General features: G+C 44.3%; 1 protein-coding gene across 1 annotated transcript in view; it reads left to right on the forward strand.

The window, feature by feature from the left end:
* Window positions 1-27,463, forward strand: part of NIBAN1 (niban apoptosis regulator 1) — a 388,096-nt gene that overhangs the window by 245,267 nt on the left and 115,366 nt on the right. Inside the window, exon 6 of the mRNA XM_085601526.1 lies at window positions 17,906-18,021. Within this exon, the coding sequence (XP_085457652.1) occupies window positions 17,906-18,021 (116 nt within the window). The remainder of the gene's footprint in view (window positions 1-17,905; window positions 18,022-27,463) is intronic.

Here is a 27,463-nt window from a genome sequence, read left to right on the forward strand (position 1 = left end):
AAAACAGAGGCCCATAAACATATAATCAAATAGCTTGTAGGTAAACTATGCAGTGGCGTATATACATGTTAAGCATAACATAATATATGTATTGGAACAATAAGTAATTTATACATTTGTTAAGCAGACCTATAATAATATCTATACATTTTTAAATTATAGATAGTATATATATATTTGTACAAAGAAATGCACATATTTTACTACACACATATAATCAAATTATGCATGTTTACATATACAGGCATATGCTGTGCATTTGTGTTTTGAGTATGGTGATCATGTAGGAAAGAGCCAACTCTTGTGTAGTCTTCTGAAGGTAAGATACTTAGCCTAGGATCTCATGTTTGCCGTTTAGTGAAATCCCTAATTTGGCTGCTTGAATGGAGTAAGATGGACCACTCATGGTTTTTTCCTTGCATTCTGGGGTTTTGAGATGAGGTGTCAATTTGTAGCTGATTGCTTTGGGGGTGATACAAAGCAGCTTAAAGGGGAATCTTCTGCCAACTGTTAATCAATGTAGGGTCCTCAAGCCAGGGGAGATGTGTGCTTGTGGCTATACATGTCAGAGTAGTCTGGCGGGTCAGTTCTTAATCCGTTGTAGTCTTTTCATAGTTAAGGATGATCCGTGGTAGAGGCAATTGGCATAATCAAGTTTAGACAGTACAAGAGATTGTGGCCTGGACCTTGTGTGGGAATCCCAGGTGGGGGAAGATGCGTCACAGAATTTTCATAGTAATGAAGCTTGATCTTGCTAACTTATCCACTTCAGCATTTATTTATGACTTGGAGTCCATAGTAATTGCAGGGTTTCTTACTTCCTTGGATACTTTTGGAGGTGGTCCCAGATACTCAGGCTAGGCGCAGAGTGGGTCATAATTTTTCCAGTCACCACATGTGAGTATTTCAGTTTTGGACACATTCAGTTTGAGATGGCTCCATGTCACCTACTGATCAACTGCTCTGAGGCAACTAAAGAATTTTGAGTTTCCAATGTCTTTGGGGCTTTTCAGTTTAAAAAGTATTTGTGTGTCATCTGCGTAGTTATAGCATGTGAGCTGAAATTTATTGATCAATGCCAGTAATGTCTTCATGTAGATGTTGAAAAGCATGGGTGATATGATAGAGCCTTGGGCACCCCTGCTTTTGTGAAGTAAAGTTTGGATGAGAAAGGGAGGTATGGATGACTTTTGTACTGTTTTGAAAGTAGGATGTGATCCAGTCGAGAGTACTCTTCATAAAGTCTTTGGATTAGAGTGTTCTGATCAACTTTGTTGAAGGCAGCAGAAAGGTCCCAGAGAAGGAGTGCAGCGATCCGATTCGGTCTACTGTATTTTTAAGGCCATCCCAGATGGCAATGAGGACAGATTCAATGCCTCTTTCTCGATGGAATCCTGTTTGAAATTTGGAAAGTATAGAATTATCTTCAATGAATTGTGACATCTGGGTGAATCAATCAATCAGTAATCTTATAAAGCACGACTACTCAAGGGTCTCAAGGCACTGAGTCATGGGGTGGAGGTCTGCGGTTCAGCTGAAGAGCCAGGTCTCGAGGTACTTCCTGAATGCTGCTCTGTCTTTCAGTTTTGCCAGGAAATGTCGTTTTGTAATCGGTCTGTAGTTATTGGGGGTCATGTGGGTCCAGGTTTGTTTTCTTTAGTAATGGGTATATGTATGCCTTTTTTAAGTCTTCTGGAAAGACACCTGTAGTTAAAGAATTATTGATGATTGTTCTGACTGTTATGGTAGTATGGCTTCAAGAACGTTCTTGAAGATCTGCGCTGGACAAAGGTCTGAAGGTTAGCTGGCTGGCCTGCTTACTTTGACAAGATCCATAAATTCAATTTCTGTTCGTTGTATGAAGGAATTTATAGGTTTGGTTAGCCTGCTCTTGGAGGGGATTGTTGAAAATGGGTTGGCACTGGCGGGTTTCCTTTATTTTTAAAAAGGAGTCCAACATGTTTACTTTGGTTGTATAATGGTTAGCCAGTTTGTCAGTAAATTATTGAGAAATGGGATTAGTTCCTTCTCTGTATTTAGGTTTATGTAATTCAGTGAGGATTATATACAATTCTCTATTTGCATATTTAGCATTTTTAATTATTTTTCATTAGTAGCTTATTTTTTTAGCTTTTTTTTATTGTTGGCCTGTATATTCTGTTAAGTTTGCGAAGTTTGTCTTGCTTGTTAAGTGTTTAGAGCCAGTTGTGTTGCAGCTTTGCGTTGTTTTGCTTTATCTTTTTTAGTTCTGCATTCATTCAATGTACTTGTTTTCTTGTGTCTTGTTTTTTTGCTTTTAGTATAAGGATACAAAAAAGTTTCTGGAACCAATGTTTTTGAACTGATTTTTTGTGTCTAGATCTGTGTTGGATGTTAGTTGTGTTTGTAAGTATTCAAAATTGAGTTTGTTCCATGGTCAATATGTGGTTGCATGTTAGAGGGCCTTAGGTGTGGTGTTTTGTGTTGGAAAGCAATCAGATGGTAGTCCTACCATGAGACTGGAGTAAGCCTTTAAAAGGTAAGTAGTTCTTGATTTGCAAAAAATGACATCTAGGATGTGTTCAGCGATGTGTGTGGGTTTGTGGACGATCTGATTTAGGTTCAGTGTGTCTAGACAAGGGATGATAGTTCTCGGATGGGGGTGTATTGGGTTCTCAAACCATATGTTTAGGTCACCAGGGAGGCACAGTTTGAAGTGTAGTGTTATATGGTTCGAAACTGTGTCTAGAAACTTGTCTGGGATTGCTGCATGGTGGTTGTCTGTTATGAAGAAGGAAGTTACAGGTGAAAGTTGGTTTAGGGTTGCATCCTGTGATGGGGGGCCTCACAACCTTGTGTGGAAACATCCATCATCAGCTTTGCTTAGATTTATTGTTTCTTTAGATAGAACAGCTAGTTTTCCCCCTCTTTTGCCTGTGCGATTTTTTTTGCCGTGATAGTTTGATTATCCTAAAGGAACAGCTTCATGCAACACAAATGTCCCTTCTACTTTGTAGACTTCTGTTTCTACTGTGCTTCGATTTGTCTGTCGTGCCTCCCTTTTTCCGCCTAACTCGCTGACTAAACTTGCGCAAGACGCATTATCAAATGTCTTGAGCAGACCTTGCGCCTTCTCGTCTGGCTGTCTCTCATCTATCTTTATCAGTTTGGAGCATGGCCTCCAAAGCAGCACGCAATGCAAGAGTAAAGACTTAATCAGTGATGTGTATCACGATAAAAGAACTTTATTGGTTAAAGCTCTTCCTCTGCAGTCCCCTTGCGCGCTTTTGAAATTTTTGTTCAAGCTTTTCAACGATAATCCATCAGTCAAGTTTTATTACTTATTTCAAGCAGCACTTTCTTAGGGACCTCATGTAAACTGCATTCATTGCCTGAATTATGACACTAGTGAATATTTCTCCAGAGGTATTTTTTTGTGAGATTCAAGGGAAGTGAACCTGAAATATCCTGGACAAGCTGTGCGGTGCACCCAACCAAAAATGTGGTGCATCGGGAGAGGAGTAGAGGGATCTTCAGCTGCCATTGGGAAGGCAGACAAAATGGCAGACCGTTCTCTGAGAAATAAACCACATTCTTGAAAACCTTAAAATAAATTCAAGAATTGAGATCTCTCTGTTTTGTGTAAATACAGCCAGAGGACAACTAGCAATAGATGGATGAGATGAGCTCATGCCACTGAGGACACAGTCTCAGTGAGATAGTTCAGGAGGTTGAGTGCCTGCTGCAGGATACAGACTGCAATGTATAATGTGCTGGTTGGAGGTTGTATTGCCACTAAGATAGCATGTTGGGTTAATGTGCCTGCTTCAGAATTGAATGTGCGTCCTCGAGGTTATTTGTGTTTTATATTATGTAATTATCTGTATGCTTCATGAGCAGCAAGGTGATTTACAGATTAAATGTTTAGGTCATACATGTAATGCTGTGCAAAGAAGCTTACTGCATGCATTTAGTCTGGTTGAAATTTCATTACAATAAACAGAATTTGATGATGATCAGCGGGATAGCAACACAATACTTTAAAATCCAAAACTCAGAATATGAGTGCGCTCCCTCAAACCAGCCTTAACAATTTCCGGATGCGTATGTAGGCTTTATTAGTCCTTCCTCTCTGTCTCCCATTGCATTGTTAATTTTTTAGTTCTCTAATACAGTTAATCCGCTGTTTAACACTTGCATTCAGCCCTTGGGCTAATTGCCCACATACTCCAATCCCAATGCATTACGGTCATTTGTAGTTATTCATGGGCTAACACATTTCCTCACAGTTTACTTCAATGGAACTGTCAGCGTAACTATGTATATATGGTCAAATTCCTTGCCTTTTGCATCAGTGCAGCAACCAATATGTACCATAGAAGTCCAGCTGAACTCTAAAACAGGTAACATGGGTGTACTATCTCAAACCAGCCATGAATCTCCTCCCCAGATGGATTTTCTGTGTGGTGTGAGGGATGGTCACCTGAAAGAAAATGAAATTGAGGCCTAGCACCTGTACTTATCTTTGCTCGCATGCAAGGAAGAACATAAAAGGATCACAACTGATCCCAGACCAGTATCTAAATGAGCAGGATGCCCCGGTAAGCGTGCTACTATTACAGCTGCGGTGTTCCGTTCACTGGGAAGGCACGCAGAGCTTGACCAGAGCCATGATGGCGCCCGTTCCGAGTCCAGTGATGGAGCGATTTCCAACAGTGTGTGGGCATACCCCATGAGACGAGGAGATGGTTGAAGCCGTGCCTACCAGCCAGTGCAGTGGCTGGTAAGACTGAGCACACTGGTGGCCTGGATCACTTCCTTCCTCACATGCCCAGGGCCAGAATATGAAACTAGATTCTCAGGTGCATCAGCTTCCTCGCGCGTAAGGCTAGGTTTACCTTTTATCTGGGTGCTAGATTGGGGCTGGCAGGGACTAAGAGTGCCTTGAACAGCATACAACTTGGTTTCTCCAGGGGGAGGACTGGCAGGCGGTGTCAGAGTTAGGCATAAATTGGGTCTCCACATTTGCATGATGGTCCTGGCAGACCAAGCTGCCTCAAGCTTTCTGAGCTCATGGGACTAGGGCCAGACTGAAAAGCGAAATCCGCCCGAGAAAAATGTTCAAACCAACCCCATGTTGCAGCAAGGCACACGTCAACTAAGGTCTCGAGTGGGTAATGTTAGCCCACACAGCTATGAAAGCATTCTTTCCCCTGGTCTGCAGCTTACCAGGGAAACGCCAGAATGGGAGAATGAATGACCAGTCCGTCCCTGCATGGAACAGGTGTTCAGAGGGTGTTTAATTTGTGCTGGTGGGGTTGCCGGAAGTGGATGCTGGAACCTCTTTCTCATCACCAGACTTTGGCCAGAGCAAGAAAGAGAAAATTCGAGAGGGAATGAGGATGAGAAAAATTGGATAACATTGACAGATAGTGAAAAATAACCTGCGTGAGTGAGACGAAGAGGGAGAAAGTGTAGGGAGGTTGAAGAGAGAGACATGAGGTAGAATCAAATCTTTGTGTTCTGCATCATACTCAGCGATTCTGCTTGCGCCATCCTGAGAAATCTGTCGTCCTCTGCTCTTCTGTTATTTTACAATCTAAGCAGGGCACACTCCACGTGTTGACGTCACATAGGGCCTGCACTGTAGGATGGCCCCTCCATGCATGCGTTGTGGCGGCGTGAATGCGCGCGACCTTCCGCGAGAGCTGACTGCATGAGTCGAGTGGCTAAAAATACCAGCGCGCGCGGCCCGTATCCTGTGTGGAAGTGAGCTAACGAGCCTGCCAGCTGGTGACGCATGCTGTGGCGCCCGCCCAAGAAAACGGGGGAATATTTACACTTGACTTCTACGGCGCATTCTTGTCGAATGTGGTGGTATTTTGCCCTTTTTTGAGGATCTTCGTGGACGCCTTTCTTTTTGGCCACGAACACACATTGGCCTGCCAAGGGCATTTTTGTGATTAAGAGAGCTCGTTAGTTGGGTGAGAACAAATCACCATAGACGAGATTGGAAGTAACAAAAAGCCTTACTCCTTTTCAAATAAGAATAGTGTGTAGTGGTGTTGTTAGGGCATTATGTGCCTTAGTGCAAGCAAGGACAGTGGGCCTTTTGTCTGCTGATTGGGTGGTAAAATATTGCAGTGATGAGGGTTCAATGGGCCTGTCAGGCCTCTGGGTCCCAGCATCACTGCACCTGCTGCCCTGCTGATCGCCACGCCCTTGATTACTAGTGAAGAGTGCGCTCCCCAGCATGGAGAGTGGCACCCTTAGGCCAGGCCGTGGTAGACAACGACGCTGGCGCAATGCCACTTGTGGTAGAGGAGGATTTATTTTCCTTCGCTTCTTTCAGATCATGGGCTAAGCTGGCACGTGGTGCTGAATTGTACTACTGAAGCATTTATATAGCGCTTATTACCCCTATGTGGGGCGCTGAAGTGTAGTGCATGGGACAGCTGCAGGAATGGGATGAAAACCCAGGCCATGTTGTCCTTTTTTTGCAGTGATCTTCTCCATTTGGACTAGAACGACAGCACCAATGAGCAGAAGATAATTTGAATCTGAGCCACTATATTCACCTCCAGCGCCTCCTGTTTGATGACTATCTCTGGTTGCAAGAAGACCAGTCAATGGCCTTGCACATCACAAACTCCCATAGTAGCTCCTCCCCCCCACACCTGCCCGCCCAACTATAACCTCTGACATCCATTGTCGGAAGAACAAGCAGAGTAAAGGGAGTATCCTTCTGGAGAGGTGGAAGGTCCAACCACTACTGGGGTCTCCTGGTGGAGGCAAACATCCAGATGCTCGTCTCAAAATTCTGAGGATCTAACCTCTAAGTCAAGAGTATATACTGAACAATCAGACAATGACAGAACTTGGCTCACAGGACATTGCAAGGGCTGCCGCCATTTCTTCCTGAACCTGTTATCAGGAACAAACCTTGGGAGCCTCTTCGCTTAGGAGGGAAAGTGGCACTGGACCTCCAGCACTTAGGGTTCTTTGTGTGTCTAGAGTGATAAGCATCCTCAAATCGATGCACCAATGAAAATAGTCCTCTTAAGCATGTCCAGCACCACCTGGATTCTGGAAGGGGAATGGACTATTAAGTTGTCAAAGTACGGATCTAGGAAAATGCCCAGGTCATGAATGTCACCTAACAGGGGAGTCACCATTTTGGTAAAGATCAGAAGTGCTGACTTGAGGCCGAACAGCTGAATGCAGTACTGGAAATGTTGTTTGAGAATAGCTGACCCCAGGCATCTCTGATGACAGTCTTGACCCAGGCCATGAAGGTCCACAGCCTGACGGCCTCGGGTCACCAGGAGCTCCGTTGGCTGCATCAGAGGAATATCCAGTTTGGAGGCAGTCTATTTTTAAATGAATCGCCCTCACCTAAGAAATTACCATCTTCAAATTAAGACCGGGCGTTAACCTCCCCCTGTTGCCCCAAAGGGCAGCTCCCACCCCCTCTCTGAAGATGAGTTATGATTTGTTAATTACGGTATTGGGATATTGTCCCTCAAATTATTTCCTCTGTTTACTTCCCCAAGTGAGAAAGGTATGCCAAGCCGTGGGTCCCGTACACAGTATGCCACTGGGGTCAAATTGTACCTGACTGATGAGCCCTAATAAGGACAAAACTGGCCTTGGGTTGCTTCTGTTCTGGTTCAGGGAGGACCTGGCCTGGCAGTGCGGGCTGGACTGTTCCATTGGTGCAGGCTCAAGACTGATTTGCATATGGCTGGGTCCAAACTGAGGTGGTATAGTATGCACAATAATGATGGACGGGGGTGCAGCCCAGAGTAATTACCAGTGGATGAGTTGAATGAAAGCATTCTGTCCATCACTTTTTGTACCCCTCAAATTATGAACCGCACCACTCACTGCTTCCTCCTCCACCTTCCACAGAGGATGCTGTGTCTGCTTATTTGATGAGAGGATGCCCTTTCACCTGCACAGACTAAGCATGTTATGGCAACAGTAAGCAAAAAGATAAACTTTAAACCGTTTGCTTATATGTGCCGTATTTAACACATTTCTTCTGTGCATGTGAAGGCTGGGCGTCAATAGTGCCATCCCTCAATCCCATAGGTAGATAGTTAAGCCTATACTACAGGAAGGGGAAGAGAAGCAGTCTGGGCTTAATTGAGGAACATTCGGTGCTCCATCACATTTTGCCAAAGAAAGTGCCAGGCGTCATCTTTGGCAAGCTCTTTGAACTTTACAATAAAGCACACGTCAGTGCAAGGCACCAATGGGCTACAGCAGCGCCCGCGCAGTCGAGGACTGCATGCAGGGCCGGCTGCAGCGCTGGTGCGATAGTCTTTATTTGCACCCCGAAGGAGCTCACACTCACACACTATAAAGAGACACTGAATCATACAAGTGTATACATCAATGCATAGGATACGTTACAAAAGACAAGAGGACTACTAGGAATAGCTGTCATGTCATGGTAGCCAATATATTTTAAGAGTACTTGGTCTGGAGAAGCACAAAGTCCAAATTTAATAACAAAGTGGTTGTGGTTGATTTTCGAATAAGAATTTATTTCCACCGTAACAAACCTTTTTTTTAGCAGTTTTGGGATAGTGAAAGACTCAGGGAAAAACGAAAGCTTCTAAACCTATGCCTTGCAGTTTGTATGCAGCTCTTTCATCCCAGTCCATAGATCACCGTGCTATATTAGGATTGTAACCAGGGTCACTAGAATTATGCAGTTCGGTTGCATTTTTCTCTTAAATATGGATTTGCCACATAATCCATCATCTGCTGCATAATCTTCAGATTCCTAGTTCAAGTGGGAAAAAAAGTAACTAAAAAAAATATACGAAGATACCTGCGCACAAGAAGACCCTGTGCAAAGGTTGAATGGTCATCTTTCAGTTGCTTATTGCTTTATTTGAGTACTAAATTGTTTCTAATAAGGAGACATATTTTCCCAGACAGTGTTGCCATGTGTAAAAATTACAAAATAATGAAGCAATATTATCACAAAATGTGACACATTACGCTGCATAAATTGCCTTTTTTTGCAGAATAATTTAGTCAGTGGCCCTGTTGTTTGCTACCTCTCGGCGCGCTTTTGTTTTCACTTCAGTCACTGACTGTGAGCACGAGCATGGTGTTAGCTATGAGAACTCAAGAACACAGGCTGTCTTCTCTGTGACCCTATGGTAAATAAAAGCATGATAAAAAGAAATGCCTACACAACTTCTTTGCACATCAGAGGATGTAGATATAAAATCCAAGATTCGAGCTGCATGGCTATGCACACATAGTTCGATAAACATTCGGACATCACTGTGCAAGAATGAAAAATTCATTCATAGTGTGTAAAAGGCTGTTTTAATGCGAAAAGATCATACGCCAAATTCTTTAACTTGGCATATTGCTTCACAATTAAATACACCACCGCCTCTCTAATGTAAATGCCATTGCAGTGCTTAATTTGTAACACAGTAAGTGCCAGGGCTCTGACAGGGAGGCCACTGCAGCTTGCACCACCCATCGCCCTTGTCCTCTCTACCAAAACAATTACTAATGTCTCTCTCACAAGTAAATGCAACAGTTCAGTTTATTCCAGGTCCCCAAAGCTAAAGGAATGGCTGGGGAGGCAGGTATTAGCAATTTTAATGTATATTGTATTCCTAAATATGCGTGGCTCTGCTCATATCTAAATTAGATGAGCAGCGCCATCATGTGGTGGACTGTTCTATGTATGGTGTTGACAATTAGGTGCCGGTGCCGAGCACCAGAAACCAAGTAAGTGCCGGTGCTTAGCACCGGAAAGCCCCGGCTCAAATTAAGCACTGCACCATTGCCAGCTTCCTCCACGCTTAAGCCTTCCCATTTCCAGTAGTGGCTGGCAACATTAAAATATGGTGCGGCGCGATGCCCAAAAAACTCACCATATTTGTTGCGTTTGCTGGCACAAAGGTTCTCATTGCGGTCTCTCTGCTCTCCTCGGTGGTGACTAGGGGAGGAAAGGGAACGACTTCCTCCCTTGTGGAAAATGAAACCAACCAATCCTGGAACTGCAGCGCAGCTCCAGGATTGGTTTGGAGCTGGCTCACCCAGTGCTCATTTTGAGGCTGGGGGCCTGCGGCTGCAATCCCTCGGGTGTTTCTCAGCCCTGGGATTGGTAGCTCTGAAGTGCGCATGTCAGATTAGCTGGCACTAGACAGCCGGCCAATCTGACATGTGCACTGGCAGGGAGCTGAAGTAATTGTGCAATTGCACTAATTAGCCCCGCCCCCTGCCCTCGTGCTGTAACAGCGCAAGCCTGCGACACCTTATAAATACTGGTATTTAATACCATTTTCTTATTGTGTGTGCCTGCTGTGCTCGCAGCATGCGGGGCGACGCTCCTCCGCCATAAAGGAGGAGCCGCCGCTGCCCATTTTCACCTCCAAGGTCATTCAACTAACTAAATATCTAATGGTTCCCTATCACCTCTGATAGTCCCTATCCTTTCCTTAGTGCCTTTCTCTTGCTAAACGTTCAGTGCCTTATGGCTCAATACGGCCTTCCACCAACGCCTGAAAGAGCCAGCTCACCCCATCCAGGAGTCTAGACAACCCTTCTATCATGCCTCTCTCTGGCACCCCCAAAACCCTTTTTCAGTACCTTAAGGCCAATTCTGGACCTGTCCCCATAATTGGTAACCGGTATGTCCCCCATCTCAAATAAAACAGGCAGAAAAACACTACAACCCCAAGAACCACCCATTTATTAATCTGTCGTAGATGGAGGGTTGGCGTTAGAGATGCAGCAAACCCTTGGGATGTGCAGGGGGAGGCATGAAAGAGGAAGCCCTACCCTGCGCACCCACTCAAAGTTCTTGTAATCCCACCCCTAGCCCCATTCCAGCCAATTGGATTGCTTGCCAGCCCGCACCAACCACTCAAAGCACAGGGAAGGGGGATGTGACGAGAACAGGAGGAGCCCATCTACCCCCTCCCTGCTCCCTTTCAGCTCCCCATTGCAGGGAATACCATGCCATATAATGAAGATAAACGGAATAAATGAAAGAAATGCGCACCACCACATCTTTCTCTTTACGTCCCTTTTGAAGGGTCCTTTTTTGCTGTGTTTTTCTCCCTTTCCCACTGAAATTCTAGCCTTCTGTTACTCATTCGTTTCCTTGTTTTCTGCTTTTCCCTCTCTTTTGCTCTGTTTCAAAGTCTGATGACAACAAATAAGTCCTCTTGCATACATCAAGCACTGCTGCAGTCCTTCGTCTCTTTTACTCTGTGACTGTTTCAGTCTACCATGTTGATTGATGTTGCACCTCCAAACCAAAACGGAAACAGTAAAACCGCGAGAGAGTCGAGAAGGGAGCTGTGCTGCCAAGCATGACACACTAAAAATAATGAAAGAAGCGCTCATCCCTCAAGTCTGACATGTGGTACGAACCATTCACGAATCATTCATTTGTTATTTGATCGACTTATGCGGTGCATGGTGCTTGCATTATTTTACATGGAGGTCAATTTTCAGAGTAAAACTGTACTGTTTGTAACTGTGTTAGTGTCAATAAGGCAGTGTATTTTTTACTCCTTAACTTCCCTGTCTTAAACGAGGCCTCTAGCGTTTTAACCAATTTCTTTATCCAATTGTGATTTAAAGAGTAGGCCTCCTTTGGAAGAGTTGGGCTACGGTTCCACCTTCCATCCACTATGGGACCAGGGTTTAAGCCCCACCATTTGAAAATGTCACCGGTGGTGGCTACCACCGAAAAGTACAAGTGGGGCGGGAGGGGATATGGGGGTAGAAAAAGAAATAAAAACCTGGCTGCCGGTCGCTGCCTCCACCGAGCTCTCTGCCTCTTCAGTTCCTACAGGAAGCACATACAGGCTCTAAACCAATCACAATGCTGTTGTCACCATGACAGCAGCAACGTGATTGGTCTGAGCGCTGTGATGCGGTGCTCAGTCTGGGACTTTGAGCCTGTTCATGTTCTCCACAAATGGCTGTACAATACAGCCGGTGGAGAATATGTAATGTGCGCATGACTGTTAGGCCAGCCGATGATGGCCGGCCAAACTGTCATACGCTCTTAAGTGCCCACCACTCCTCCCCTCCTGGCTGTGACTACAGCCCAGTCCCGCCCTCCCTCAGTAAGGAAACTTAAAATGATAATAGCGTTGCGTTATCATTTTTTTTTTACCTTTTTCCACTGCTCAATGCAGTTTTATATAGCGTGACCTTGGCCCGAGGGCATTAAAGCATTTTACATGAGAAGCAGAAGTTTTATGTGAAAGCTTACTTATTTTGTATTTGTGACACAGGGAGATTTAAGTGATTTTCCCAGAATCACAGGATGTTGAGCCGATGCTGGGATTGCACTTCCCAGTGCCATAAAAACAGAAAAGTATGCTTTCATGTTGAACTTGTGCTTCTCATGTAAAGCGCTTTAATGCCCTCCTGCCAGGTTTGCGCTATATTTAACTGCAACAAAGTATCAATTGTGCCCTACACACACAAGCCAAACTTGGCCGATGGGGCGTTAGGCACTTTGATAGATAAAAGCAAGTGTATTCCAGCGCTGCAACCTTACACTGCTACTGACAGGGTGACAGTTCCAATGTCGGGAGCTCTAGCCGTCAGGCACTGGCGTAACGAAAGCTGAGGGGGCCTCCCTGCAAGATACACGGAGGGGCCCCCATTCCGGATTTAATCCGGAGCTCTAAAGCCCAAGTACTGGGCTGGGGGGGGGGGCTGCAGCTCGGGACCCCCCCACACTGCGGGGGATGCGGGGGCCTGTGTTACACCCCTGCCGTCAGGCCACATCGCCTTATTCCTGTTACGCTGTCAGAGTGTAAGGCTGCAGCAGCAACCTAGCACTGGAACACACTCGCCCATTACGGTCAGTTCGCCTCACAGACGTGCTCCATCTGAAAACGTCATATTCAGCAGCACCTGCGCTGAACGTGCATGCCACTAGGAGTACCGGTACTCTCTTGCACAATGAGAAGTCCCTGTACTCAATGGGAGAACGCTGAGAAGTGCTGGTACTCCGTACCGGTGAGTACCGGCCGATTTAAAGCACTGCATGCCAACATTTTGTAAGAGGAAAGTGGGAGATTAAAAAAAAACATTTGTGAGAATGTATTTCCCCCATTGATTTATGCTAAGGCATAGGCAATTTCTGGCGGGCAACAGCCAAAATAACAGCTATTTTTGGCTTAAAAAATCGAGAGTCTCTCCACTGAATCCGGTGTATTTGCATGTATGCATTTTTCCTTACTGATGAAAGACTCCACGTCCATTCCGCTCTGGTACTGGAAATGAGATGTATATTGTTTCGACAGCAGAAGGTAAACTTTAATCCATATAGATGCTCCAGTCTGAGTTTTTGAGACCATAGTCTGGCTGTTTAGGAAAATGCTGAAAATGAGAACCACTGAAAGCATTAAATAGATTATTTTTAATTCTGAAGTGGCACATTTAAGGTGAGAAATGTGCAGAGATTTTGAGAGTATTACCTCAGATTTAAAAATAAAAATAAGCACAAAATGAACAGTAATAGAATGGGCCGCTGATAGGAGCTGGTTGTGAAGGTACATTGGCGGGCCATTGGCAATTGCCGATGTCTGCCACAAAGTAGATGAACATGGTGTATGGCCCGCCACTGTAGAGCCTTCTGTTTCTCCGAAGATGGGCCTGTGTCCTATGAAGAAATCTGGAAAAAGATTAAAACTGAATGAATTTTGCTATAACCCCCATCTCCCCAAGTGTCAATTCTTTAAGAATAAGATCAAAATTCAAGGCAGTCGTGTGATCTTTCAACCATCTGAACAAAGTGTGTAAGATGCAAAATCAAATTGCTTCTCAGAAACCTATATGATGCACATTTGATTTTGGGGAGGAGGTGTTGACCATAATAACACCATGGCTACTGCTTGACCACTATGAAAGTCTTTTTAATAGCAAAGATCTCTCCCATGATCTTCTCAGTCTAAGAGAAAGCCACTTCTAACGAGTCTTCAATTCCTATAAGTAGACCATTTCTAGGGAGACATACCTTTAGTAAGAAGATGCCACTTCTAGTGAGTCATCCCTTTACCATATGAAGATTCTACTTCCAGTGGGTCTTCCAGTGAGTCTTCCCTTTAATAGGAAGAGCCCACTTCCAGAAAGGCTTTCCATTGCTATGGATATGCCACTTCTAGTAAGTCATCTCATTCCTAGTAAGAGGCCGCTTTTAGCAAGTCATTCTCTTTCTAATGAGAAGCCATTACATGTGAATTAGCCCTTTAATAAGAATAGTCCACTTCTACTGTGTCTTCCTGTTACTAATAAGAGGGCACTTCTGGTGAATCCTCCTTTTCCTAAAAAGAGGTCACTTTTATTCTGTCTTCCGTTTACTAAGAAGAGACCACTTCTAGTAAGTCATTCTTTTCGTATAAAGTAGCCACATCTGGTGAATAAAACTTTTACCAAGCGATCTCTGCTAACACGTCATCATTTTGTAATGAAGATGCCACCTCTAGTGAGATATCCCTTTTCCATGAAGAGGCCACAAGGTCACTTCTCGTGAGTCATTGCTATACGAAGAAGAGACCACTTCTAATGAATCTGTTATTTTGTATAAAGAAGACACCTCTTTTCTATCAAGCCATCATTTTGTAATTGAAGTCACCTCTAATGAGACCTCTCTTTTCTATGAAGAGGCCACACGACCACTCCTAGTGAGCCATTCCTTTCCTAAGGAGAAGCCCCTTCTAGTCAATGACACTTTTAATAATAGGAGTCACTTTTAGCGAGCCATCATTTTATTTGAAGATGCCACTTCTACCGATTCATCTTTTTCATCAAAAGAGGCCACGTTCTGCGCCAGATGTACTAACATTAGGGATATCGATTTCCTAATTGCAGTTACCTCTGAATCACAATTAGGAAATCAGTATTCCTAAAGTACAAAAACTTTTATATCTAAATATGTATTCCAAATAGGTCGCAAATTGACTTACCTCATGAATATTAATGATATAGGTCGCAATTTGTGACTTTATGACTTAGCACTTTCACAGGGAGGGTGGCCTGCTTGGGTCTGTAGACTACCACTTCTGTGATTTTGTTTTTAATGAAGATTTTTTTTTTTAATTAAATGCAGCCTGTTCTCATTACAGGAAAATAGGATACATTTCAAAAAAGAAGATGAAACGTTTAAGTTTTATTATTTAATATCTCAAAAGGAAATGAGTCTGAAGCAGGCCCCTTCCCATTTGCCAATGAGTTGCCACCACTTTTAAACTGATGGTAAAGTATTCATGTTTTGCTTGCGAAAGTTGGTTGCAAAACAGTAATACATACCATACCAATTCAGTATTTGGAAGGGATGCCTGTTCCAAATCTCGAACCGGTACTTGTTTGCAAACCAAAATTGCGATTCAATAACAAGTTACCAAATCACCAATTGGTGTTTGTACATTCAAAAAAGCATTTCTGTGGTCACAAATGGCCCAATTTTGTGACTTGGGCCGTTTGCAACCACAAAAATGCTTTGTACATCTGGCCCTTAGTGAGTTATCCCTTTACTAATAAAAGGTAACTTCTATTAAGGTATCCCTTTCGTATGAAGACGTCACTTCTAGTGAGTCTTTCCTTTTCCAAAGTGAGGCTGCTTCTAGGGAGGCTTTACTTTCCGTAGGGGGGGTCACTTCCAGTGTGTCAGCCTTGTCCTATGAAGACATCATATCTAGAGAGTGTTCCCTTAACTAAGTAATGGCCACTTCCATTGAGTATTCCATTTCGTAAGAAGCAAGTCCAAAGAATGGCATTAAAAGTTATGTTATGTTAAAAATTCTTATAAAGCGCACGTGCACCGTACGGTTTCATGGCGCTGGGGTCGAAGGAGTGCTACCGCTAAGAGTTTCATTTGTACGCCTGGCGGAACAGCCAGGTCTTTAAAACTTTCCTAAATTGTGGCTATGATGTAGTTGATATGATATCCAGAGGAAGGGAGTTCCAAAATTGAGGGGCCAGGATCACGAATCTTAGCCCTCCCAGTTTTTTTGTGTTTAAAAGGTGGGGTAGCCAGGAGATTGAGATGGGAAGACCTAAGAGCCCGAGTAGGGGAGTATCTCTGTACCCATGTACATACAAACACTCGGCATTTGTCATGAAGCGCTTTAAAAATAGTGCATCCCAGCTTGAATGCACTGCGTTCAGTTACCGGAAGCCAGTGTAGCTTTTTCGTAAGAGCGGTGGCATGGTGCCATCTAGGCTGGAGATAAATTAGTCTAGCGGCCTGATTTTGCACCAGTTGCAGGATTTTAGATTGATAGGCTGGTGTGCCATAGTAAAGGGAATTAGCATAGTCAATATGAGGGATGACTAAGGCTAAAACTACTTGGATCAGGGCTTCAGTTGTAAGAAATCTGCTGATCTTCCTGATCCTACGAAGCTAAAAGATGCAGTCAGAGACCACGGCCCCGGTCTGGGGTTTCATAGACAGCTCTCAGTCAATTATGATGCCACGGCTTTTAGTTGATCTAGAAGGATTGGGGGGGGGGGCGGTTGGGGGTGGAGGGTTACCCACCTCTATCGGCCAGAAATTGGAATTACAGGGGTTTAAAGGACTACCAATTAAAATCAATTCAGTTTTATCTGGATTTCATTTCAGGTTGTTACTGTTCATCCAGCTGCTTATATGACGCATAGTAGTAGATTGAATGTCCGAGACAGAGGCCGGTGACTCGTTAATGTCAAAGATCAAAGTGAGCTCCATGCTCTGTCTATCCTGGGCATTTTAAAGAGAAAATAGGAAACGTCTCTTCTCGATGAACCATTCGCAGCTTTCCTTTGCCTCCACAAGACCACTAACCACCTGCAAGCAAATTGGCCCCATGTTTGTCATGTCTGAGAAATGATCTGGTGGCTGAAAACCAGCTATTGTAAAACAATGTTACCTTCAATCCTTTGTGAGAACCCTCTTAACTCAAATCCTTTTCTGGGAACCAATTAATTGCAGCAATATACAGTATCCATAAGGAGACATAAAGGGGACTCTTCAAAATACCGAAATAAAACAAGTATTGGCAAAGACAGTAGGCTCCGCCTTTATAAATGCAAGTGGCAAGCTGTTGGCATTACTAATGTTTGCCTGTAAATTATGTTTAAAAAAGTAAAATAAAAAATGTTGAAAACTGGAGGAAAAGCAAACACATATCTTATGGTATCTCAAAACTCTACTTTGAATTCAATGTTTTCAGTCCTAATAATTAGCATGGTTTATAATACTCTGCTCTGGGGGATTATTTGAGGGAGGAAGCAATGCATGTGGGAGAGCGCTAGAAAACCCATGCACTCTCTTGGAGTGCTGAAAGAAAAAGAAAAAAAAGTAGTTCCTTGTGAGCAGTGGAAGGATACAAGTCAGCTAAGATCATAAGGAGGCTATGCTCCTTGGCTAAAACATTTTAACCCTTCACTTTCCCACCCCCTCTGATCTCTGCTAAGGCTACTAACATCTTGAAAAAGTCTCTTTCATTTTTGGCAGCTGTGCTCTTCGAATATTTTGATTCGTATGTAGATTAAGAGACACTGTAACAGCTGTAATATATCTTTCATATGTAGATGAGGAGACACTGTTACAGCTGATATATATATATATATATATATATATATATATATATATATATATATATCTCAAGTTCACAGAGATACAGACACGTGTTTTACAATTCAGCTCTTCTACTTAAATACACAAGTAGCTTGCATGATAATTCAAATGTGGTAGCGTAAACTGGAATCTTGATTCCCTGGTTTCACTGTCAACCGTTGAGCCACTGGATCACATCTGGTCACCACTGCAGCAGTTTCATTTCCACTTCTTATGGCAAACCCCTCTTGCAGCTGGCTAGATGAAACTTTTGCACCTTTAAGTTTTTTTAAAAGGTGTTTCTTTTTGTTTTAGACTTTCTCAAGCAGGCGTCGATCGATGCCCAGGCCTTCTCCGAAGCTCTGCAGTTCTTCCGGCAGGAGAAAAGCCAGTATGGATCTTGGGACATGGTCACAGGCAGTCAAACTCAGGTGAGTGAACTCGAGCTGAAAATTGTAAAGAAATAAGAAAAAATGGAGATTGAATCGTTAAATGTTCTGATGTGGCGGGCGAAGCTCCTGGTTTCTGATCCAATAATTGTACAATTTACGTACATTTTGTCCTTCCAGTACTTGTATTTCAGCGTGTGGTGGTTGCATGGGGAGGTGTTGTGAATACCATCTTTGCAGGGGTGTTGTCATGAATTCCCCAGCAGATGTGTTGTCACTGGGACCCAGGACTGTGATGGCCCACTGAACCCCTATTAAGGCTGTATTTTCCTTTCAAATTGGAACTAAGATGCCTAAATGTCCTTACCTACATTGGGTCCATCCTCACCCTTGCTACGACCCTGCGTATTTTGATCCAGAATATTGCTTCTTATTTAACCACAAACTTTGCCAGTGACAAGAGAAATACAATATAGTCATGATGATGTTCAACAGCACAAAGTGATCAGTCTTTGTTGAGGTAGGGAGGGAGATTTGACAGCACATTCACAAAGAAAAGGGCTCGCATCACAAGCAATCTTCTAAATAAATGCTGCATTGATGGATAGCACTAGGAACGAATTGTATAAAATTAACATCTTGTTGGCATAAAGTGCATCAAAGCGCTGCAGTTTTTCTCAAGGGCAAAGCATTATTATTTTAAATGTTCGGTCTTTAGCCTGAGTTCATAACAAGTCCGTGGCAAAACCAATTGTACCACAAGGTACATGATTTATCGCAAAATTCTAAATGATTGCTCAAGCCTTAGTATGTCCCAGATTTACCTGACCTGTCACAAGAACTGTTGGCCTCTCCAGTGGCTTCGACAGATGGTGCTTAGACTGACACTAAGGCAGACAGGTTGTCTAGAGCGCTTGTATTATGCAGCCCCAGGTCCATGGATGTGAGCACAACTGGGACAAAGGCAACTTTCTTCTCATCCATTCTTGTCTGTATAAAATGTCAGCTGTTGAGAAGGTTAATAGTGTCTGAAGCGTGTTAGTAGTCAAAAGTCTTGCCCCAGGTCCACTTCTGTGGTTCCTGTTCTGAAGTGTGATTGGCCTGCTAGACTCTGTAAAGACTTTGACTACCACAACCAGGAACTGAGAAGTTATTGGGGATTTGGGACTTACGGTGAACATTTACTCCTTTGACCTTTCCCAGGGGAATTGTCAAGCTGGATTGTAAGGCCAGGAACTGCAGCGATTCAGCTTTTACGTGCCTCTTTTTATGCAAAGAAGCGGCAGATGCTGGGAGTTGAACATTTTACGCTGCAATAAATTGAAGTAAAGTTTTTTCAGGACAGACTGTTCCTTGTATGAGATACTCCTAAAGGAGGTGCTAGGAAGAAACAAGAGCAAGGACATTGATGCCTTTTTACTCGGGTGGAGATGACCTGCCTGTACCACATAATGAACATTTTGACAGCAGCAATGTTAAGTTATTCCCCGCCAAGGTAGCAGCCATCTGTGGCGGCTGGTCACCTTTAAAAGTGGTGAGGCGTAATCCTTGCTTTGAATTCCAATGAGCTTCTTCTTGAAGGGTTCTCTCACACTTTCTTGCACTAAGGGCCTCATCTACAAAGCTTTGGTGTAGGGCAGCACCACAAGTCCTTTTGCTGCACTGCCCTATGCCAGATTGAAAAGGGCAGAAATGCACTGTATCTATGAGATACGGTGCTTTCCTGTCCTTTCAGCCAGTGCACAATTTGGTGCCGAGTGCCAACACAGGCATCCTTGTTATGCGTTGCTGGCAGGATTGGTTTTGTGCAGGAAGGGACTGCACAAAAACGATCCATGTCCTCCTTCTATGTGTGCTGCAGTATGCAGCACACAAGGAAAGAGGAAAAAACTAGGAGAAATTAAATTTCTCATCTTCACGCCTGCTCAGGGTGGCGTAAGGTTTTGGTGTTGCCCCAGGTTTACATGACTTTGTAAATCTGGGACAGCGTCAAAAGCCATGGGAGTTGCGTATGAACATCCACCGCAGCCCCCATGGAACGCCCCCGTGACACAGACTTAGGCATGCAGTGCTTTACGCTGCCTTGTCCTACTCCATATGTATGAGGCCATGCAAAGACATGCAGGGTGTCTTTACATCGCCTAATAGATATGATTGAGAGGCCTTCGCCGCCGGAATGTCTAAAAAAGTGATGCTCCTGTGACGCAGGCCTCCTGTAATGAACCCCCTAAGTTTACTGTCTCACTTTACTCACTCAGTCTCACTAGCCAACACAGTCTCACTCATTCTACTCTGACCCACTCTGTCTCACTCATTATGAATTACTCAGTCTTACTGCGCCTCACACACAGTAACACTCAGTTACACTCAGTCATTCTCCCAAACTCACTCACATTCACTCTCACACATATTCGTCCTTACTGTCACTCATTCTCACTCACTCTGACTTACTCCTTTACTGACTCTCTCCCACTTTAGCTCACACACATAATCATACAGCACACAGACATGCTCACAGTGCAGGAATAAAGCAGACACATTCATGCACCTGTGTCAGCAATCAAGCAATGTCACTAGCTGCCTCAGTTTGTTGCTGGACCCGAAATGGCTCTGCATTTTATTTTTATTGTACCAAAAGCGAATAATTATTCACTTGATGCATTAAAAATGGGCCACAAATGAAGGAGGTTGTAGTGTAACTGTGCAGCCCATAAATGAGAGCTGCCACTGGTCCAGGGACACCCATCTATCAAACCAATCCATCCACTCAATCACCCAGCTTTTTGCTTATCCACCCCCCTTCATCCACCCTTTTGCTTATCCATCCACACTTTCACTCCATCAATCCATAATCCACCCTTCATCCCATCCATCTACTCACTCATCCAGCTATTCATCCATCCATCAACGTACCCTTTCACTCATCCATCCTTTCATCCAGACATCCATCTACCCTGCCTTTCACTCATCTATCCATTGTTTTACTCATCCATCTTTACATCCATATTTTCACTCATCCATTTATCCACCCTTTTACACTTCAACTCATCCATCCATGCTTTCACTCATTCTTCCATACATCGTTTCTCACATCATCCATCGATACATCCTTTCACTCCTCCACCCATTCACCCTTTTACCTATCCATCCACCCACCATACCTTTCACTCTTCCATTCTTACATCCATCCTTCCACTCATCCATCAATTCAGCCATCCTTCCACCCTTTACTTACTCACCCTCCCAAGTTTATTAGGATCCTTTGTCTACCAAGCTGCAGACAGAAGAGTCCCATAAAGAACCCCACTCCCTCTGTAGCTGCTAAGGCAGGGAGGAGGGTGAGGTGGGGTTGGGTGGTGGTGGCGATGCCCCTGATACAGAGGCTTAACTGCACACTCACCTCTTAGTCTACTAGTGCAATGGTTATCAGCAGCTGGTTCCTTCCTTTGCTTGGGCCTCTACAGTCGAGATAAGGAGCACTCTGTGTGGTCAGCTCCATAATGGTTTTCAAAGTGAAACCAAATGCAGTACTAAACACTTGTTCCTGCCGGGAGAGCAGCCCCCTGCATACCTCCTACAGCCGGCCCCTCAGTGATAATCAGCCAATTGCTTCCACCCACTCCCTTCTTGTCAGGAGTGGCCAGTGCAGGTAAGAGCAGTGGGGCGGGGGTAGGGGGGATCGTCGATAGATGACGGTCAATGAAAATAAAATGCATAAAAAAGAAAACTACTTACCGTGAGCTTGCCAAGTCGGTGATACGGTGAGTGCAAGGTGAGTGGTTTTCAGCACTCCCTTTCATGTGATGTCACTGTTGTAGCTTATGCCTGAAGGTCGGAGAAAACCTCGCCTGACTGGAGCCTGCGCATTAGAACATCAGTAAAGTTCACTAGAGAACACCCAGGAGATTCAGCACACTTCCTCAAAACAGTCATTTCTTTTAAGCTGCTCTGTGTTTATTTTCCATGTTCTTGCTTCTTCCCCGAGGGTGGCAGGGCAATGCCCTTTTTGCCCATGAGCACCAGTCGCCCCTGGCAGCCATGAAAGCCTGCGCGCCAGGGCTTAGAAACACCTACGTATCTTTCTAGGAAACCAAGTTCTGCTTAATGTTTGTGAGAACCACCTCTTCTCTGAGGTGCTTATCAAAAGAAATCTAAAGGCCTGCGATAGCACTGTAGATCTTAGACCAGTCTTCACCAAACATTGTGGCCCATCTGCAGATCCTCTTCTGGTCAGCTCGGAGCCGATGTTGGCTTAGGGTATGAAGACAGGTGTCTGTGGCACAGTGATAAGGGTTCTTCTCATTCACGGGAGATCTGATAGGTTGACTATCCAGTAACGTACCTCCATACATCATTTAGGCTTGTGAGTGCCAGTATGCTGCATCTTGAAGGTGGCACATTGTAGTGGCCAGGCACTGCTCCAGCCACATTTTGTATGGCCACACTCATACTACAAGCAGACTATTTTGATGTTACCTTCCATTCTAGTCATATGAGAAGTGCTACGTAGTCCCGTGTGGTTAAGTTTCTGGTGTAAATATACCACAAATAAATTAATACAGGATGAACTGGGTTACAGACTGTCATGGTTAAAGGTTGAAAATAATACTTATTTGTTACAGGCTATATCTTCATGGTTACATTTCATAATGTCGACAGGTGGTGCTGATTTGCAGGTCTTGGTGGTTTTGTTATTTATGGACTATATTGATGGGGCAAGAGAGGAGCTTCTTCAGCTCTTTGCTGAAGACCGCTATGGTTGGGGTGAGAGAGATGAATGGAAGGGAGGGTATTCATTGTCTGTAGGTGTCTTCTTTTGATTCTTCCACTTAGGCAGATGTAGGCAGGTGAGCTTCTTGTGTGTGGGCCATACCTGAAATGGTGACTTTTTCTGCCATCAAAGATGAGTTCTTGAGTTTGTGGCTTTGAAAGTAAGGCAGACAAGTTAAGTTGAGAAGCCTGCCTAATAGTGGGGTGGGGCACATGGCCGGGTTTGGAGTGAGAGGTGTGACCAGTAGGCCTCTGGTGATGGTGGTGCCTCCATCGAGGACAACAGCTTGAACCATGACTGAACTGCTGTAATCGTGGCCCTGAATGGAACAGGTCAGTAGGGTTGCCAGATCATACATTGCCCAGTCCTGGGTTTTAATTTTACAAATCTTTGCATTCTAGGAGTTGTATAATTTATTGACTTTAGTTGAACCTGGTGCAATATCAGTCTGTGCTATTATGTGCTCTGAACCTTACTTCATAACTATGCTAACTGCCGCCAAGCAGTTCTTCGATGATATAAAATCATTGGGTGAAGTCGGACTTCCTCTACTAAGTCCTTCAACTTTAAGTTGACTTGCAATATTGCCTTCAGATGGTGGTATACTCTATTCAATACTTACTGACTTTGCCCATTTTTCATCTCAGCACTTTGTATCCTCAGTACATAAAAGTACCCGAGATGTTATCTGGGTGCAAAATGATATAAAAGAAAGAACTAAAATTCATATAGTTTGAAAAAAACGTAAGTAGTCTGTGCACCTCTATTTCAATACCAGCTACTTGTCTTAAAATGTATGCAAACACTCAGATAGATCGTAGGATCCTAGCCTGTAGCATTGTGCAACATAAAGAGAGAAACGCAGGTGTCTCCTTTCAGATAAAAGAAACTGTGAACTGGCGTTTAAGTGAAACTTGCAGATGTGTTTAGGAAGCTGCCGAATCGCCACACTTGAGGCAAAAGTCCTGCAGTCGCGGGGGAGTCTCGGCACTTGGGGCGGAATGTAGGCAATGACCATATTTTCCCAGCCCTGCTAACCCTCCAATGGCTTCCCATTGAAGCTCGGTCCACCTTCAGTTTAGAACGGTACATCAGCCAGTAATTCCGATAGTGCCACAAGAATCTGGAACTCCTTACCGCCCCCACTTCGCCTAACAACCTGCATAGCCACCTTCAAAAAGGACTAAAGGCTCCTCCTATTTGACAGACACCTGGGTTAATCACCCACGACCATACCCAAGTACTCCATCCAGGAGACGTTACATGAAACTTTTAAAGTTACTAATTCATTCTTTAAAAAATTTACTAATTTAACAGATAGTTTTTCATAGCTATTGATGCTTCAAGACTCAAACAAATTAGTTTCAATCTTAACTAGTAAAATTCTACGTGTATTCATATTGCACATCAGCTGAGAGTCTCTGCTGGTCCCTCTACTCTGATCTTATCTGGAGTTCTTACAGCATATTCCCTACTTTCTGTATTGTCTCAGCTGTACCATGACAATTTAGGCGATGAATGGAAATTGCTTTCTTCTTAAATTTGCTGTAAATGATGTCCATAAATGTGATTATTCTACTTATCTGTTGATTCTCCCTAGCCAGGGATAGGTTTTGGAGTGCTTTAGCTAGACCGGGTGAGAAGGGATCTGAGGCAAATTTCGATTGCTCTGTGTTTGGGGTGGCCATTTTCACAATTCCAAGAGAAATGGAGGTGAAGGCCTAAAAATTAGCCTAGGTTTTTTTTCTCTATGAAGCACAAATCCTTACTGTTAGGTGAGTGTGGGTTTTTGCCACATACTCCTTAATTTTCATGATTTTACTGAAGAAACGGGGTGCCAGATTTTTACCTTTACAGTCCGTAATGCTAGGTAGGGCCGTCTCAGCTGCTTAGTGCTGTATGATCTGGAAGAGTTTTCTAGAGCGATATGGAAAATGTACGTCTTGACCTCAAGAAGGAGGATTGAGCATACTTTAGTACATGTTTATAAGAACTCACTGTCATGAGTTGGAGGAGGTGTGTGGATGAAGGAGAAGTCTATCTCCTTTAATGTGTTTCTGTATCTTGTACTGATCATCATTATACCAGGTTTAACTTTGACTGGGCTTGTTAGCTTTTGTGCAGCAGCTAAGCTGCACATAATAACAAGACCTTGTAATAGCGAACACATTAAAATATTACAAAAAATTCTATCACATGGGTATTATCTATTACTCCTAGGCGAGACTCTGCTTACTTATCTAGTCATGCCCACCTATAAGTGTTCCTCATTGTTAAAAATCATCAACCAGCCACAACCGGTCACACACCCATCAACCAATGATGCCAAAAACAAATTGTGAGATGAGTCAGAAAGTGCCTCACATACGCACCATCCATGGAGCTACTGGCTGGTACTCACCAGTTTGCTGTTCTGTCATCATTGGCACTCTCTTGACAGAAACAAAAGTGTGACCTAACTCCTAGACTAATGTGAAGAGGTGAAAAGTAAAGTGTAAATGATGGTGTAATCTATCTACTGTCTAAGCCCCGCCATGTGTAAAGAAGTGAACTGATCTCCTAATTAAAATCAAGTTGTGAACAACTATCTCACACATTCTTTTTATTTAAAAGTGCCCATACTCAGTTAGAAGAAACAGCATGTTTTAGACCATTTTAAATTGAATGGCTGACATTTTTCATTGCCATAAACGTTTTCGGCAATTTTATCAATCCACCTCAATGATGCAATGGACCTGTAGTGGTTGATGAGGGTAAAAAAAGGAATGATTGTGCCAAAGACAAAAAGAACAGATATTAAAAACAATTAGCATATGTTGACAGATTAAATTTGCGACACATCTCATGCTTGTGTCTTCTCAATGTAATATAGTTACCGGGTGGTTGCCTGGTGGACTCTTCCCAGCTACTCACCATGGGGGTACTCATAGGATTAGCCACCCCTGCAAAGATCAATGTAGCAAAACAATGTATACCTGTGAATAGACATGTACACATTACCATACATGGCATCAAGGGGAAATTGTAAGACCATGTTTGCTATCCAAGTTCTTTTCATGTTTAGGTATAGAGGCATATTCTAATCTCACACATAGTCAACACAATCTTGACAAAAAGGCCTTCTGTGCAAAACCGAACAGATTTACGGGGACAAGTCTATGTCACAAAGGTCCCGCTTGCGTTTGTGGGCTAGAGCTTAACAAGAGCCACCCCATTTACTTGAGTGAGAATGGGTATCTAACATTTCGAAGGAAACCTATTCAGACCTGCAGTTACAACGTTCAGAGCCCACGTTTTCACTCCCCGCCAGATCAGTAGTACGTGTTCCGATCCTCCAACGCTGCCAAGGATTCGGGTGCGTCTTGAAGTTCTGATCACTGAACCCGGAAGACGACCAGAGACCACTCTCTATTCGCCCGGAAGGATTCTAGTGGTGCCCCTCCTGATTGGTGTCTGCCGGCTTCAGTGGCAAGTTTCAAAACTCAAACAACCCACACTTCAACATAGAAGTGGTCCTCAATCACAGCGGGCACAATCTTTGAATGATGTTAAGTATATCTAACCAGCATTAAAAATGCAATAGGTCTCGCCCATGATTACGTTAAAGCCATTTGCTTTGCTATACAATAGCATTAGCAAAGCAAATGGCTATAACTTAATCAAAGGCGAGACCTATTGCATTTTCAATGCTTGTTATATTGGGCGTCAGGCCTCGGGGAAGCTGGATGTAAACCTGTCAGATACGGGTCTGGGATTCAATGCCTCGCCTTTAAAAAACAGAGTGAGGCGGCTCGGACAAACATAGATCAAAGCTTAGAGAGACTCTCTTCCTTGAGGGCTGCTAAGTATAGAGGCTAGAAGAAAACAGGGCAGGCAGCAGGGCACACAAGGCAGGGAGCAGGGCACACAAAGTAGGGAGCGGGGCACAGAAAGCAGGGAGCGGGGCACACAAAGTAGGGAGTGGGGCACACAAAGCAGGGAGCGTGGCACACAAGGCCGGGAGCAGGGCACACACCAACAGGGAGCAGGGCACACAAGGCAGGGAGCAGGGCACACAAGGCAGGGAGCGGGGCACACAAGGCAGGGAGCGGGGCACACAAGGCAGGGAGCGGGGCACACAAGGCAGGGAGCGGGGCACTCACCAGCAGGGAGCATGGCACACACAAGGCAGGGAGCAGGGCACACAAGGCAGGGAGCAGGGCACACAAGGCAGGAAGCAGGGCACACAAGGCAGGGAGCAGGGCACACAAGGCAGGAAGCAGGGCACACAAAGCAGGGAGCAGGGCACACAAAGCAGGGGGCAAGGCACACACCAGCAGGGAGCATGGCACACACAAGGCAGGGAGCAGGGCACACAAGGCAGGAAGCAGGGCACACAAAGCAGGGAGCAGGGCACACAAAGCAGAGGGCAAGGCACACAACAGCTTGGGGCAGGGTGCACAAAGCAGGGAGCAGAGCACACAAAACAGGGAGTGGGGCACACACCAGCAGGGAGCAGGGCACACACCAGCAGGGAGCGGAACACATGCCAACATGAAGCAGGATGCACAAAGCAGAGAGAAGGGTACACAAAACAGGGAGCGGGGCACACACCAGCAGGGAGCAGGGCACACTAGGCAGGGAGCAGTGCACACAAAGCAGAGAGCAGGGCACACAAAGTAGGGGGTGGGGCACACACCAGCATTGAGCAGGGTGCACAAAGCAGGGAGCAGG

The sequence above is a fragment of the Triturus cristatus genome, chromosome 4_2 (genome assembly GCF_964204655.1).
Source record: "Triturus cristatus chromosome 4_2, aTriCri1.1, whole genome shotgun sequence".
NCBI classification, from domain to species: domain Eukaryota; kingdom Metazoa; phylum Chordata; class Amphibia; order Caudata; family Salamandridae; genus Triturus; species Triturus cristatus.